Here is a 17198-nt window from a genome sequence, read left to right as displayed (position 1 = left end):
GACAAAATAAATACAAAATTGTATAATAATAACAAATATATGCAAACCAAAAACCATACACAGCAGAAATCTACTTATAAACTCCGAAAAAATGAAAGACTTATTGCCGTGTACGGGCAATAGGTAGAGAGTGAAGTTGCATGGCGGTCAGCTGACCATGTGCGCGGGAAGAGGGAGGTAATACTTGGTGAGTGTGACTTTACGTCCACTTCTTTTAGATGGGAACTTAAAGGGATTTCATGTGTACCACTGGCTTCACCAGGAAGAGGAGAGTGAGCAATTAAGCATGAGTCAGGATAAGGAAAAATTATTCATAACATATTTAAAACTTTTTATGTTTTGGCCACATCAGGGGTGGAAATAACCCATTGCCCAACATCCCAGTCTAGTGTTTTTTCTGTTGGGCAAGCTAATTTGTATATCGCTGTACTGATGTCCAGTGGACTTCCCATTGTTAATTATGTTGTTTATTTAAATAATCAACAAGAAAATCAGATAATATAGGATAAAATAGTGGAAAAATAATCAGGGCAAGTGATTTTACAAGTGCCACTGTACCGGGGTAGATTAGCAATTCAAGAATTATTTCCATCCCTGCACATACAAGATGCCTGAAATGACTGGTGTCTGCATACTCATCCAATGTAGGCCGCTAAAATATTGTGCAAGGTTTAATGACATATCACATTTACGTAAGTTTGAAAAGTGGTCAGAGTGTTGCAGTGACCTTCAAGTTCACATTTAATCTAGAGGGTACAAATACCTAAATCATTTAATGACGTCCTTATAAATGAAACCCTGTCATTAAAACTACTTATTTTGACACTAATTACCTCAAATCGACCTTTTTGACAACAGTGCACAACTCTCTCACGTGAACGAAATTTCAACCATATGAAGGGAGCGCCTCCATGACGTAATATGAGGTATATCTACGTGGGTGTTCATATACATTTCAGGGGGTGAATTATTTTGTTTACAGGTATGTGTAAACTTGCACTCCTGACAATGAGTTTGAAAAATGAAAGCTTTATGATTTCACAATCTACTGCCATTTCATTTTGTCACCTGCTTTGCTTCTTTTCTCAAGATACAACTCATTTTCATGGACGATTCTATCAAAATCACTTGTTCTTATAATGGATACAAATCGTTCCGTTACAAGCGATGTAATGCAAATCTTTTTGGTCATAATTCAAAAACATATTCAACTACAAGTTGAGGCAGAAATCCTTATGTTACAAGTTATGTCATGAAAATTCCTTCTGATTATCAATCATTTACTAGTAAGTAGTTCTGAGGGATTTTTTTAAACTCAATGGAAGATGCTATCTAAATAGCATCTTCTATCTAGGAACCGAGATAGGTGTCCAACCACCAGACTTAATACATACAGGCTTCCACATCGCTTGCTTCCCACACACAAACAACATATTTGGCACAAACTGAGGGGTCTGCTGGAAATCTGAGCATGGTGACACCATAACCCAACACCTGGGAGCATTCAATGGCAACCTAATGATTTGGCATGTTTTGGTTGACATCGAAAATTCAGCAAACTGACGAGCTAGTTAAACATTTTATATAAAACTAACTGAAAATTCTTCCTCATAATAATGATGTCACTGCAGTGCTCTGGCGACAGAGTTACCTAACCTGTCTGTGGTTCCATTGGCAAGTGAGAGGGAAGGGGGTGGCTTTTTGGCAACTTGGCACTAATTAACCACACATTTTTTCGAGGAAAATATTGTTGTTCGGCTTACGACTAACCACAAGTCTTTCATATGTACTAGTTAAAAGAGTTAAAAAAATATGAGTTTATTCATTCTTTTAAGATAAAGTCAAGGTCACCCAAATTAACTGGTGTTTGCAAAATCCCCCAATGTAGGCTGTCACCAAATTTGAAGACACTGGGTACAACAGTCCATAAGCTATGGCATTAAAGCAAGTCTGCATAGTGGTCAGTGTCATGTTGACCTTGAAAATAAGGTCAAGATCACCCGAATCAACTGGTGTCTGCAAAATCCCCCAATGTAGGCTGTCACCATATTTGAAGACATTGGGTATGACGGTGCATTAGACGTTGCATTTTAAAAGATAATCTGACTCCTCAGTAAACTCATGTTAAGAAAGACGTGTAGCTACATCCTTAATCTCTGTTCTCTGAAAGCATTTGCATGTCAGTTAGACAAAAATACTTCGATAACAATCAGTTAAAAACCTGAAACACCAATGTATGCAACAATCAACAATATTCCAGCTCCATCAGGCAACCATACAAGTAATTACAAGAAACAAGTATGTTTCCAGTACCCACCCTGTATGGAGAGAATTCCTGTTCCCTTGTCCATCGAACTTCAAAGTTCTCATACGAGCCAGCCTGCCAGCCATGGACCTGAGACTTCCCATAGTACTCCTCATCATCATATCTGAAATATCATTACCATATTGCACAATATGATTACAAAGATATGCAGGGTAAGAATTTCTTGAATATGACCTGATAAAAAAAATCAGTATGCAAAATATTAATACAGATACCAAACTGGACAAGTTTCATTACAGTGAAATCAGTGTATGTTTTTCCCTTCAAAACAATCCAAAACACATGTATAATGAAGTCCATATATTCAAGAGGACAAAGACCTATTGTCAATTCACAAAAATATCTGCTGTCCTAAAATGCATGACAAGGACCATAACTCTGTAACAACCTTTCAACCTCCACAAAGCATTCATATTCCGGGTGAAAACACATACCAAATCTGGTTTCCAGATCTGTAATGGTTTTTGATAAAATCTATAATCATCTATGACAAATGGATGGATGAACAGATGGAAGGAAGGGCGGATCCCACGATCCAAGTAGCAGCTTCACTGAAAAATGTGTACTCACTGGTCATAATATGGATCCTTCATATACTTGTTCCTCTCATTCTCCTTGTTCACCTCACGCTCCTCATCAAGAGACAAATTCATACGCTTCTCCTCAAAATTGGTCTCCTGTTCCTTCCTCATGTTGGCCTTTTTACGCATCTGTAATCATGGAATAATACAGTGAGAAAGAAGTTGTTTTTCTTCCTTCAAAATGCCTTGTGTTACCACATGAATAACATATATCAAGGAGGTTACAATTTCACAGGCATGACAAGGGAGCACTGACACAAACACCTTTCTCCTCCACAAGATATTTGCAAAATATCATAAACATGGCTGCATGGCTGCATTAGGTAGTCCTTTATTTAATCATTTCTCTGGTTAATTTGGAAACGTGTCATTTGATCATATACTTTGGTGTTCTACATTGCGGTGCTTTCATATGTAATTTGTAATGGGATTGATATAATGCAATGAGCAGCGAACATGTTGACAGTTATCAATATCGAAAGACATGTGAAGATTCAGGTTAGAACTGGTCTTTGGCAGCCCATGTTGTAAGAAGTGACTAATGGATCAGGTGGTCAAGCTTGCTCACTTAGTTTTCACATGTCATTGCAACCCATTTGTGTAGATGCTCATGTTGTTGATCACTGGACTGTCTGGTCCAGACTCAATTATTTACACACCTCTACCATATAGTTGGAATATTGCCGAGTGCAATGTTGAACAACCAAAGCAAGGTTATTGAAAGTTTTCTGAAAGATCACAGCTAAGTTCCTGTTACGGTTGAATGCACTAAGAGTCAATCAACGATCTATCTGGCAGGCCTATACACCTGGAGATAGCCTAAACGTGAAAACAACACACAACAAGGTTGATGAACTTCAAAAATTGTACTAGAACCAACGCAAGACTACATGCGATTTGACATCCTTTCATGAGAGAAGAATATTATGCAGATACGTTCTACAATTTCCTAATGGTTATAAGAGTCATAATGGTTATCTATAAGAGTCACAACATGACCCTGCCTACAGGCAAATACAAGAGATACTTCACCCTGCCCTACCTACAACAACGAGGTAGCTACTCACTGTCACAGGTGAAACAACACCTGGAAGTACTGACAACTCACTGGCAGACTATGGAAACTTCCACATCATTTGACCAGTCATGAATAAATGCGGTTTAACGAGGCAAGCAACTATCAGGCTATTACTATATAAAGATAGCCTAACTATTATGCAGGCATATTCTACGTTTTCAAATGTAAAGGTCAGTGACTGAAACGTTCTAATTGGCGCTAGGCAATACACTAATAATTATGCAGGCCAACTCGAAGTTTTCAAAGGCTAAAGGTCAGTAATATAAAACTTCAATATGCTCAGATTGACACTTGTCAGTCGCACTTCCCCCAACTCAGCAACACTAGAGAAGGTAATCACTCAGTTTAAAAGACAACTGTTCCACTTCCAGAGTGTAAGTTTCCCCAAGTGTACAATATATATTCCACTAGGTAATTTGACTGACATGTGTGTCTGACTGACGTGTGTTGTTTACATGCTTATGACCTACAGACCCCGTACTATTTTGGTCCTTTTGCTTAAAAATGACCGAAGCCGACGTCAGAGAAAACAACCGATCTTCGCCGGTCCAGATTCACTTTGTTAGTAAATTTGTGTTTCAAAATTACTCCAATTGCCTTCTCATGCCTGTATGCAATACGGATAGAATCATTCATCATATATGTGTAGAAAGATCTGAAACTAACCTCTCTAACTTCATGATACGATATTACCAACTCCTAAGTGCCAAAGAGATATTTAATTATAAAGTAGTTATTTTTCACTACTTCCATAGTAACAGACTGAGAAAATGCTGAACTCTCAATGTATCGAAAACTTACTTAAAACGAACAATAATGTAATGATACTATGAAAAGTGGGCTACAAACTGACATTACCTAAACGTGGGTGCGAGCAATAAATACTGCAGTCGAAACACATATTGCCAAACACACTAATCACTGGAATCAAAAGCCGCCATTTTTAATGCAAATTTAGCTATACGGTTACAGTTCCATAAAATGAGCGAGGTTAGTTTTGTGCCGCTTTTAGCAATATTCCAGCAACATTTGGGAATACCACAAATGGGCTTCAGACACTGTACAAATCAGACCATGTGGTCTTCAGTGTGTCTAGCCATTAGTAGCAAATACGTTAAACACTATGCTACCCAAATGCTATTAGCACAAAATATTCAAAGTGACAAAACGATCATAAAATCATAAAGGTTTATGGAAGTGGAAAGTGATAGTGCCGTGATGGCACTGCAGGGCAGGCCACAGTCTGGAGTTGACAAACGGTGAGTACACCATCCTGCTATATGAGAACCTTGAAATCAATGTTTTGATATCAACTCCACTACATAATTCACTGTGAGTAAAAATTCAGATCAAACTACCATGAAAGTTCAAAAACAAAAGATCAAAGTGTATCTAAAGAACTGATGCTTACCTCCTTCGCATGCCTCAAACCTCTCTCCCATGCCGACTCTGTTGCAGGGGGTTCAGGGGGAGGGGGAGGTAACTCCGGTTCAATGCCAGGCTGAAACAACCCCTATAACAGCTGTACACAAACAGTACCAATGCAGCACCAGGAACAACAGTCAACAGTTGTCCATTCAAGACATACTAAGTGTACCTTTGACTGTTATGAAATTGACCAGTATACTGACTATTGAAATGACCCTAATGCATTCAAAATGTGCTAATTCAGAAAAAGGACCCTTCTCCCAAATACGCTGATAATTTTAGAGAAGCTGCATGAAGCCAATACACAATTAGTTTTAACCTTGAGACTAAGCACCCGAGAGAAGAACTCGGTCAGAACTGGTGTGTGTGCTACAATGACTTTCCACTGGCTGGTTCATTTGCTGATGCCATGAGGGCTCATTGTGTGCGAGATGATCTGTTTGATTGGCATATTAGAAGTATGGTGAGTAACAAGAAACTAAGATTTTTTCATGGATAACAACTTCCTTTATTATATATGATACAATGTTTCGGTACAGATTCATATACCGCTGTCAAGCAACAGAGATAAAGGTATAAGAATCCATACTGAAACGTTGCATCATATATAGTAGAAGTTGTTATCTATGAATAATGAATAGAGTTTACTCTGGTTTCCGTCATATCCATTCATCCAAGAAAAATGGATCCAGTTTGTTTGCAACCCACAGACATAATAACATGTCATGTGTATGAGCATCACTCTTGCCTGTTTGTATATTTGCTTAATGAGACAGAACCCAGGTGCACAAGCCATGAATCAATGTATTCTGTTCATGGTATATAGCATGACAGGTGTTAAGTTCAAATTGCATGTGGTCAATGATTGAAGATGTCATCAGCAGACTGGCAGACACATATATAGGTGTCAATAAAACAGACACTGAGTCTTGTCTGTGGCAGAGGCTGCTTATCACAATCAACATGTTTTTTTTCTGTGTTTTCCTGGACAAGCTGAGCAATTTTTAATAGTGAAATTAGTATTTCTCATGCTACACTTTCTGGAAAACTTGGTTTGCACATCTTGCACAGGTATGGGACCAGCATATTTGCATTATTGCAGATCCAAGATGGAGCACCTTTACAATTCAGCATCACAATTTCTCGTGAGGATGTTCCTAGCCGTAGGTCACATGTCAGTGAGACAGGCAACCAGTTTGTGAGAACCCGTCGGACGCGAACCTGCGACCTTCGTAATGTTAGCCCGACAGCTAACCGACTGAGCTACGTCCACATTGTTGCACAATGTGCAAATTTATATTATATATTTGGATTATTTTTATTGACCAAAAATATATATTTAGATTATTTTTATTGACCCAAACTGCGAATAGTAAAACATGGCGCAATGTGACCAATGTAAGTAATTCTTACTAAATTTAAGAATGCAAAACATATAAATACACAAAATATAACACCTCAGCACCTCTTAATACAAAGAAATATGAGCATATAAGTCAAAAAAGAAAAAATATTTAAAACTGGTGCTTGCAAAAAATTGCACATCCGCCGGGAAGTACTACTGGAAACTCGCAACATCGTTGGGTTTCTGTAATGACATGGCTTGTAGAGATGAAACATCAGTGAGAGGAGCTTACACACACTCGCTGAGCTTGACGACCTTGTTGCTATGCCAGCGTCATAGGGCATTGTTTCAAGAACGTGCTTTTGAACAAAATCACTTGCAATTACGTAAAATAGTATTATGACGTGTTTTTAAAGTTTGTGGTGTTGTATTCTAAAGGTAGGCCCCAAGATGCTTATATAACATGTTATATTTAAGTGTTATCCCAAATATAACAATAATTAACATATGTTAGATTTGATCACTTTCTAAATGGCATTGTGTAACCAAGATGCTTGTAATCACAAGAAACATCTCTTGTTCTCCAATAATGCAGACTGCTTGCTGTGTTTTCATGAGTAGCCTTTCCCGGGTCAAGAGACATGAACCTAATTGCTGCGCATGCACTATGGGGGCAGCACAGCTGTTGAAACCACATTCACTCCAGCACTGGGGGAAAATTAGTGAATTGTTTGAACTCTAATTTCATGGGTTTTTTTAATCATGCTACTTTTCAAATTTATAAGTTGAATTTGCATTTTTGACAATTGTTACTGTAAGTCCATATCAAAGGAATCAGAATCTGCAAAGTTGTGTTATGCATCACATGTGACCTTTAATCAGATCTGAAGTAGTCAAAGAAATATAAACTCATCTTATGAAGTGCTTGAAGTACTCTATCTGTGTGAGCGTGTGCATGTTTTTAATATATTATGTATGAGTAATGTCTTAAATTCTCTTTAAAAATATGTTGCCTTCTATATGCTGTATGAACCTGCATGAAAATGAATGAAAATGTTCACGGAAGTGTTTGTGACATAATATAAATCAGTTTAACGATATGAGTAAGTAAAGAAGTGATGGCTAACCTCTGGGCCCCAAGTCGGTCCAAGGCGTCCTAGCACACCACCATTGTAGCCCGGTGGTTCAAATAAGCGGTAGTTGCCTGAAACACAAAAACAACATACTCTCCTGCATTCCTGCTGCTGCTGCATCGTCACTGATCACGTGAATATTAATGCATTGTGTGACCATGTCACATCTTGTTGGGTCTATTATTGTGAAGGGGTGCATCTTTGTCAGTTGATTGTCAACATGTCCAAACAGCCGAGATATGGTCACAATTTGACATCTCCTCTTTCAAAAAAACAGAAGCTTCAGATGGTAGAGAGTGCAGTGTTTGTGTTAACGCTAAAGATCTAGACAACATATTTATAATTTTAGAAGTAGTGATTACCAGGGTAAGTTCTTCAACAAGTCTATGTATGCATGCTTCGCAAGAATGCATCATTAATGACATTCTCCGTTCCACTAATTAATGAAGTGAACTCGAACTGTTGTTTGTGCCACTTAATCTTATGATTTATAAGAGCGCCTACTTCCATTAATATTGCTCAATGGTGCCATAGATAAAAAAGATTGTAGACAAAGCCTGTGGAAAAGAGAGTTTGAAAAGATGAGTTTGAGGGTAGTTTTGAAAGGGTCAGTAGAATCTATATCTTTTAGGGTGAGTGGCAGAATGTTCCAGAGAGAGGGGGCTGCAGCAGAGAATGCTCTTGATCCCATGGCTGTTTTGATGTGAGGTTGTGTAAGCAGCAAGGAGGTTGACAAGCGGTCAAGCTGAACAAGCTATAGCATTATGTTTTGGACATCTTGAAGTTGTCCTATGGACTTTGTTAACTGATATAACAATCCCATATATATTTTTACTAGACACTCCCTTGAAACTCTTGACTAAAGTCAGTCATGGACACCATCTTTCACATATATTACCTTTATCATTTACTCCAGGATGCAGAAAGCGACAGTTATTGCCCCATGTACAATTTCCCTTTGTGAAAAAGCGGCAGATAGGTTTCACAAATGGCCGCCTTCCTCCAGGTTCTCTTATCTCCCCTTCCTCACAGTCTTCATCCTGGAAATACAGTACTCATCTGTCTGACAACTCATGTTCCTGAACACCCTCAATTCTCTTGCTATCAAAATTACCTAGCATTTTTTAAAGTATAAATGTATAACGATTTTAAAACATACAACCTTAAATATATTAAAAAGAGAGAAAGCATTTAGTCAAATTTGGTAACACAATTAAAGTTGTTTATTTCAACATAGCACATTTCACTCCCTACAGTGATAATATCCTGCATCAAGATGATTTTAACATTATTATTTCACACCATTTAGTGCCCATGTCTCAGATTAGAAATTGTCAGCAATACAATTCTGACGGCAATTCCTATCATACAAGGCTCATCATGAACATGGACTATAGTTTGAACCATTGATAACTTGTCTCGTAAAACATGATAGGTTAGGGCTTTGCCTTGGTGTTACCTTACATTTAAGTCCAGGTGCACTAATTGCACCATGAAATTTGTGGCAAGTCGCTTTTAAAAAAATATCTGAAACCCTGCTTACCAGAAATTAAATTTATACACTGGGGCAGAACAGTTAGTTTCCTATATGCCTGCAATGGGTACTTACTGACTTCTTAGTTTCAAATCGTTTACATGATAACACATCCCAATGTGGTGATTATGTTGTACTAAAGCTTGTGTGAGGTAACACTGGCATTGCTATTTAATTACATAATTTGTAGCTCAAAGGTACATTCACCACATTGCAGTATAATATAAAACCTGACGGTGTGTTTAGTTACAGTTTGATAACATTAAAATAATAAGGAACGTAACCATCAACTCACATCTTCAAGTTCACCATCATCCTTTTCATCATCTGAAGATGACAGTTCCCCATCCTGCTGAAAGATTACATCACACAATTAAAATAACTGTAAGATAAAGATCTTACTCTGGGTCAAACAAGAAAACTACTGTTCATGTTCAAACAGTAGGTACTAAGAACTGGAAAACTCGCAGAGGCACATTGGAACAGTTCCTGCTTTAATGGTTCATGTAACAACCTTGGTTATCTGCAGATAAAACAAAGTACTCATTTCAGGGTATTCACTGAATGGACAATTCTTTACCACAATCAGTGTCTGTGACAGCGGGAAAACTCTAGTGGGTTTGTGTGACTGCACTGAGTCTACATTATACAGCTCTGAACATTTTGATTACTCCTCTAAATATTTCACCTACATTTAAACGTAGACCTATGTGTGTTCACAGTGAAAATGAGGACCCAGTGTACCCATTTCTCAATGTGACAAACGAAGGAGTAGATATTTTCTCACGTTTATCAGTACTGTAATCCATAAAACTAACGACCTGCCACATTAATATAATGTTGACAAATAGCCATTAACATGTTTGGAATTTAATGCAAATGCCCTGCCTTTGATATAGTAAACCCTAATAAGGAAACAATATGAATGTGCAGTAGACATAGAATTCCATTATATAGTAATGTCCCAGTGGTATTGTTAAAAAGAATCATTCACCACCTGCACTAGTTTACAAACTGCTTCACCTACTTGATTGCTGAGTGCTGTCATATATAAGTTAGCACAAGTTAATACAAGTCATTGAGTTAGTGAGTTTAGTTTTACAGCGCTTTTAACAACATTCCAGCAATATCATGACACTGGACACTAGAAATGGACTGCACCATGTACCAATGTGTCGAAAGAAACCTGGGTCTTGAGCGTGATGAGTGAACGCTTTAACCACTAGGCTACCACACCAACCCTTATCCCTTGGGAGCAAAAGGAAGTAATCTCATCTGCTTTTGTTCTTCTGAGCATAGGTCATTAGATTATCAGAGAGGTTAAGAATAACACTAACATCTTCAAACATGGTTGACAACTACAGAAACAGTTTGATCAACTTGGTAAACAAATACAGTGCACTTGATACAGAACATGGCGGCACTGTCAAAATCTAGCTCTCAATTACAATGTTCATTTGGTCATAGTTACCAGCCAAGTGGAATGAACTTGACATGACAAAAAATTCCAATATGCAGGGATTTACCACGAGTCCTGTATTTGAGGGTCACTGGGACCAATACTCTTAACTTTCAGGAACACTGGACATGATAGGGATTCCAATCACTTAAATCATATATTACCATTAATACTATGTTATAATATTGTTGCAATTCAGTTACTGTTATTGCATTGTGCATCATTGTGTTTCATCACAGTAATTAAACTACAAATGAGGTCATAACCCGGCTAGAAGCCGACTCAGTAATAACTTATTGTTACTAGTACTTGATCAACATTTTAAAAAGAAGTACTTTAACTTTTTCTGCATCCATGTGGATGCACTAATCTATTTCACTGCGTCCAGTGTCAATTCTTTTGAGTATACGACTGTTGCATTTTTCACATTAATTTCATGTTTTACAGTCTTCAAAGTGGAATGTACACAAAAGTAGGCTTCATGCAATGTTACACTGTTTCCATGTTTATGTCTTCAGCATAACAAGCAAAATCTTTGACCACTAGGCTGTCACTGTGTCTCATATTATCCTTTTCTTCCCACAGTTAGAGAAGATGACAATTGATAATGGTTACCATGGATACTGTAGTCAATAATTAACATCCCCTCAAACAGGTGTTCACATTATGGTAGCATATTATTTTAACAAATAGAAATTCAGTAGAAAGCTTCCTATTTCTTTTCCAATTCTATACTAGACAATATGATACACCCTTTTGATAGCTTTTACTTTTTTCTAAGCAGAGAAAAAGAGAGGGAAAGAGAAACTATTTTTAGAAGTAATTACATTTACTCTGCTTGTAAATATAGTCCAACATACCTTTCGGAACATGGTTTTTTACAATTAACATAAAATTCCTGAATATTTCAAAACATTACATTTTTCATATGGCAAATGTAACCTGTGGCCTTACACAATATTGAGTTTAGTAATGCTAGAATGATTACTTAACATTCTGCCTTCAAACCTATCATATAATAATTGTTAAACTGCGTTAATGTATGTGACTGAGCCATGTGGTGAGCCAACAACATTGTCAAATGTGTGTAAGCGTGAAATGTACATACACAGGTTTTCACAGTGGAGTATTCATCAACTGTCAGCATACAAGTAGAAGAAAACAATGTTGTCTCAAGATGCATGGCAAATCATCAAGCATGAAGCAAAGTGAAAACGACTTTATTTCAATTTAATGTTTCACCAAAAGAACCATTAATGCTACCAACATCTGCCAAGAACTCTACAAAGAGTTATCCACCATGACACTATTTCAGAGCCTGTTGATGACATTGCAGTTAAATCGGGGGCCGTCTCAAAATATGGATCATTGGATGGTTTCTAAACAGGGTGTTAACCCAGTGTGTGGATCAGTGTGAGTGAAGAACTATCTGCATCTGGCACTTATGATGGAGAATAGTGACATTGATTTGTGATGATTAGACAGCCTATTCAGGCATGCTTGCAGGCATAATAATGTAAACCAGATGCTTGTGTGTCAAGCTATGTTCTTGGCTGTTCCATCATATCAATGTACTCCCTTGTAGAACTACTTCTACTTTTCATATTTATATATGATAGCTTCTTAGAAAGAAACTCGAATAATTGACATGAAATCATGAAATTCATACCTTAGGTAGGTCATAAAATACAAAGAATTTATGTACAAAAACGTTTCTGAGGCATTTTTGGTTAAAAGGTAATAAGGAAAAAACAGGGTGCCAGAAGTTAAGTTGAGAGACTTTAAGTTGGTGACCATTTCTCCTACAAGTGATTTAGATCAAGATATTACGATATTACTCAAAGAATGGTTGTTCAATGTTAAGAAGACAGTAAATCTGCAACCATAATTTTACCAGGAATAATCCTTCGATACCAAGCCATAAAAGTATTTCAGAAGCAGCTCATGTTAGGAAGTATAGATGTTAAACAGTCAACTTCACATATTCTTAGAAATCAGAATTACTTGACAATTTGACAATTCATGACCTCTTTATAATATATATTCTCTCTTGCCAGTAAAGTTTAAATGTGCCTTGAACTGACTGGTGCATAGGATTGTGTTACTGTTATGAAACAATATAGCAAGAAACATCTGTCCACAGAGAGATGGAACTAAGCACTCAATATTAAACACTAAAGCTTTGGTAAAACAGTTACTTTTAACATACACTTCATGTCCCATTTGCCCTTGAATAACTATTCAATTACGGTTTTACTGAATTATCTTGCAAAGAAAACAAAATGCATCTTGTTTAAAACATGTCTCTAATCTGTAGCAAAAATCATATAAATTTCTTTAGTCTTCAGAGATTTTTCTTACTGTAGTAGGTTGTGTTGTAGAATATGTGTATTGCTACTTGTTTATTTTGCACAAAAATGCTGATAGTTACACAAAAAAAGCTTGGTAAATCATAACAGTTACTTTTTAAATTAATTACAGTAAATAAACGTTTAAACATTAATGTATTCCATTTCTTTACAATATTCTTTTTGATTAAGCACAGAACTTTGGTATGCTTGTTATGTACTTTTACACATGGAATAATAGTGTTACAAGCAACTAGCAACTAATTATTGCCATGTTTAGAGATTTGTAAAGATTTGCTCCATTGTATCTAAGCATACTGACACAAAATTTACCTTGAGGAAAGATTATCTATTCACCCATATTTCCTGCTTGTTTATAGCTGCTGATTGTTTCGCTGAAACGTGGAACACAGTTCACAGTAGTGCATATTGTGCTTTCCAAACAACTAACAAAACCAGTTTTCACCATTTCTGAATTTTTCATGTTATTCACTAAATGTGACATTAGTTTGGTAATGAAACTATTGTGTTTGAAACCTTGACATACTGAAGAAATTTCATGATTGTAATTTATTTATAAAGAAAAGAAACAAAACAAAAATTGCGCTCATTGAGAGTGTTGACTGATGTTAGTATAAACCAATGGAAATATGGAGATGTCACGACATGCCTGACCTCATCAAAGTTGACTTTTTGAGTAGTTGTTTGCAATTTTGGTAATGTTTGTTTCCTCTGGGAAAAAAAAGTATAAAGGTGAAAATTGACAGTCATATTTTGTCAGTATTGTCTGGTATGGTATCTGTCAAGTCCATAGAAGTAAAACATTGATGGAAGTTTAGGTCTATTCAATTAGTGATAGTTTGCTTTATGGGTATGTTAAGACAAATCTGCACTTTTTAAGGTCTGAAGTGTGATGTCATAGATTAACAACATAGCTAGGATAATTTTTATTCAATGCTCATCATTTATGAAACCTCATGTCAACACACTAAAGGTCACATAACATCTCCTCCGATGTCTTCGGGTCTAGTCTTCTGAGGGGACTCATATTTGTAATGTCTACAAGGTAAAATACTTACAGTGATTTGAACTCTCATAGCCTATTGTTTTTGTGATACATCACTGTGTGAAATACTGCCAAATTGTTCAAGCCAAGCTGTCTGCGCAAGCGCTAGTCATATTGGTGATAATTGGAACAAGGCGATAACTGGTCACTAGTCAGCAATATCCATAATACCAAAAAATATTCAGGACCCTTTAATTGGCTTAACTTGTACACAAGACTACAAATTCTTCCACAGTTTCTTTAAGAATGTTCATGTATTCTTCTGAAAGTTCTGTTACAAATCCCAAACAGAGAGATAATATACCTTACAGTTATCATTGTTTTATCAGTAACCCAAGACAAAAGTAACATTGGTCTTATGATTCTTTTAGAGATAGTCACTTTTTTGTCTAAGTTTGTCTGTGCCCTGTCACTATAGTACATAGGTAACATAAATAACCTCCCCTAAACAAACAGGATTCTAGCGTAGGAGCATGAGAGCTGTAGAAACTTACTCACTTATCCTCATAATGAAAATCTTTGACTTGTTAACTCAGGTAAAGGTTTCAGATTGAATTATTTCCTGATATATTTTATTTTCTGATATACTATCTGATAATCATGACACTATTTCAACTTTGGTACTGATCAACTGCTTCAGAAACCTTCACAAATATCACAACTTTGTCAAAATAATTCTGTTTACAGCTATCAACTAGGGACTGTGCACAAGCATAAAATATCAATAAAGGTATCTTTTACCAAGTTTTACATGCTGTTCCAAATGGTAATGATACTTTTTCCTTTTACCTAAAAATGCTGCATATCAAAACTAAACAAAATCTCTTCTGCTTCTGCTGGTTAATGTTGATAAAACCATTGAAAGTTTCAGAAGTGAAAAAGAAAACCTTTTCATCTCCATCCTTTTGCCTGTCCTCATCTTCTCCTGCTTCCTTGGCGTCATTGGCATGCCCATGCATATCATCACCTTCCTCTTCATCGTAATCTAGCTCTACATGCTCTTCATTGAAGCTGGTATTTGACTGCACCTTACCTGCTTTATCACTGTCTCTGTGGACAGGGGAAATATCGTGACCATTAGGGATGGCTCTCGAACTGCCATTTCCACTTATCTCCTCAAATTTTCTTTGTGAATCTACACTTGCCATGGAAATGTTCCGTAAAATATCTTTTTCAGGATCCTTTGAACTATGAACACCTGACTCTGGATCAATGTTACTTTGTGACACTTCAGAACTACCCGATGTGTCATTAGAAGGTGCACTGCTGTGTTCTATTAATGCCCTGGGCGAGCTAGTAACAACACTACTATGTACAATGGGCACACTGGCATCACTTTCTGAGAATATTTGTGGTTTGTCAATACTCTGAGATACTTTGGAATCTGCATCAACCTGAGATAAAGAATGCTTGTCATCATGGAGGGAAGATTCTGATTCTTTTACACTATCATCAGAATCTCTTGCCATTGCTTCCCCACAGCTGACAGCACTGTCACATACACCGTCCTCACTCTGTTCCATGTTTCCTTCCATCAGGTCAAGAGAATACAAGTCGTCTTCTTCCTTTGAATCACACTGTTCCTTAGTTTGATGCTCAGCCATAGCAAGGTCCTCTGAAACCTTGTCAGTAGATGGACTTTGATGTGATGAGATGTGTCCTGAGCTGTCAGCATGTTGTCCTTCTTCCATCTGGGCAAAAGAAGTTGATATTGCATCACCTTGGTCAACTGTTGAATCTGCACCCTGTTCCTCTTGTTGAAGATAAACTGCAGAGTCATTTTCTGTCATAGATGATGGCTCTGGGGACGCAGGAGTGTCATCTCCCCATACATTCTGTACAATATCAGCTTCCTCTGGTATAGACCTTACTTCATCTTGCTCAGAACCTTCGGTACCTTCTTTATCTTCCATTGCATCGCTTGCTTCGTACAAACGAGAACTTGTCTCACTTTGCAGTTCTTGAGGACAACCTGGACTCTCTTCATAAGTACCTGGGCTGGGAGATGTAGGTCCTTCCACATCTTGCATATCAACAGGTGACCTGATGTTTATATGTTGTTGTTCATCAACTGGAAACTCATGTTCCATTGGAAATGCACACTGAGCTGGTGGTGACTCTGGGCTTTCTTCTTCACTGTCACTCTCTTCCACACTTGCTTCATTTTCATTAAATTCACCACTCTGAATGTCAGTTATCATAGATTCCTGACTCTTAGGATACTCTTCATCGTAACCATAGTCACTCTGGTGTCCAGAGCTGGATGACTTATCAGGAATGAGAGCATCAATGTCAATTGTTTCACCATCTTTGTCTTGTTCAGTCACATTTTCAGGTGATTGTTCCATAAACTCCTCAGCTTCCATTTGGCTGGTAAGGAGTTATCTGCATAGGAAAATATCAATACTGAGAGTTACAATTTAGCAGGTACATGCTTTCCTGTAGCAAAGAGTTGATATGAAACATGAAAAGACAAGCAATTACAACTCAAAGGATTCAAGGTTTCAGTTAACAGTAATGACAGTAAAATGACGCATGATTCAGACACACGTGTGTCTTCAGTGGCAACTTGTCATTTTCCAATCCTACAACCAATGACGAAAATTCGAACGCTGTTACATTATGTCAAGGCCTGATTACTTCCACAAACCGTCTTGTCACACGTTTTCAGTGTCGACTCAAAAGAGACGCTTTGTCAGTCAAAATAAGGAATATAAATGAAAGTAAATCCTCACCCGTTGGCGATTTCCTTAAACCTTGTCAGTCTGACTCAGAAATGGCTGTAATTAAATATGAATTAGTGTGAAATAGTATCCAAAAAGATTAAAATCCTGTAAGGCTAGAACACCACAGCCTCTGGTATAGAGGCCGCCATTGTTCTACATTGATTGGTCAAACTA

The 17198-nt window shown here is 37.2% G+C and overlaps 1 protein-coding gene across 1 annotated transcript in view; it reads right to left on the bottom strand.

The window, feature by feature from the left end:
* Positions 1–17184, bottom strand: part of LOC137258273 (zinc finger CCCH domain-containing protein 18-like) — a 29577-nt gene extending 12393 nt beyond the window's left edge. The window contains exons 1-8 of the mRNA XM_067795886.1: positions 17034–17184; positions 15186–16683; positions 9721–9777; positions 8790–8931; positions 7886–7962; positions 5397–5486; positions 2897–3036; positions 2318–2429 (exon numbers count right to left, since the gene is read on the bottom strand). Of these exons, the coding sequence (XP_067651987.1) occupies positions 2318–2429; positions 2897–3036; positions 5397–5486; positions 7886–7962; positions 8790–8931; positions 9721–9777; positions 15186–16664 (2097 nt within the window). The 5' untranslated portion in view covers positions 16665–16683; positions 17034–17184. The remainder of the gene's footprint in view (positions 1–2317; positions 2430–2896; positions 3037–5396; positions 5487–7885; positions 7963–8789; positions 8932–9720; positions 9778–15185; positions 16684–17033) is intronic.
* Positions 17185–17198: the final 14 nt, after the last annotated feature.

This window comes from Haliotis asinina, chromosome 12, assembly GCF_037392515.1.
Source record: "Haliotis asinina isolate JCU_RB_2024 chromosome 12, JCU_Hal_asi_v2, whole genome shotgun sequence".
NCBI lineage: Eukaryota > Metazoa > Mollusca > Gastropoda > Lepetellida > Haliotidae > Haliotis > Haliotis asinina.
The sequence above is the reverse complement of the archived record's forward strand: the minus strand, read 5'-3'. Positions and strand labels throughout refer to the sequence as shown.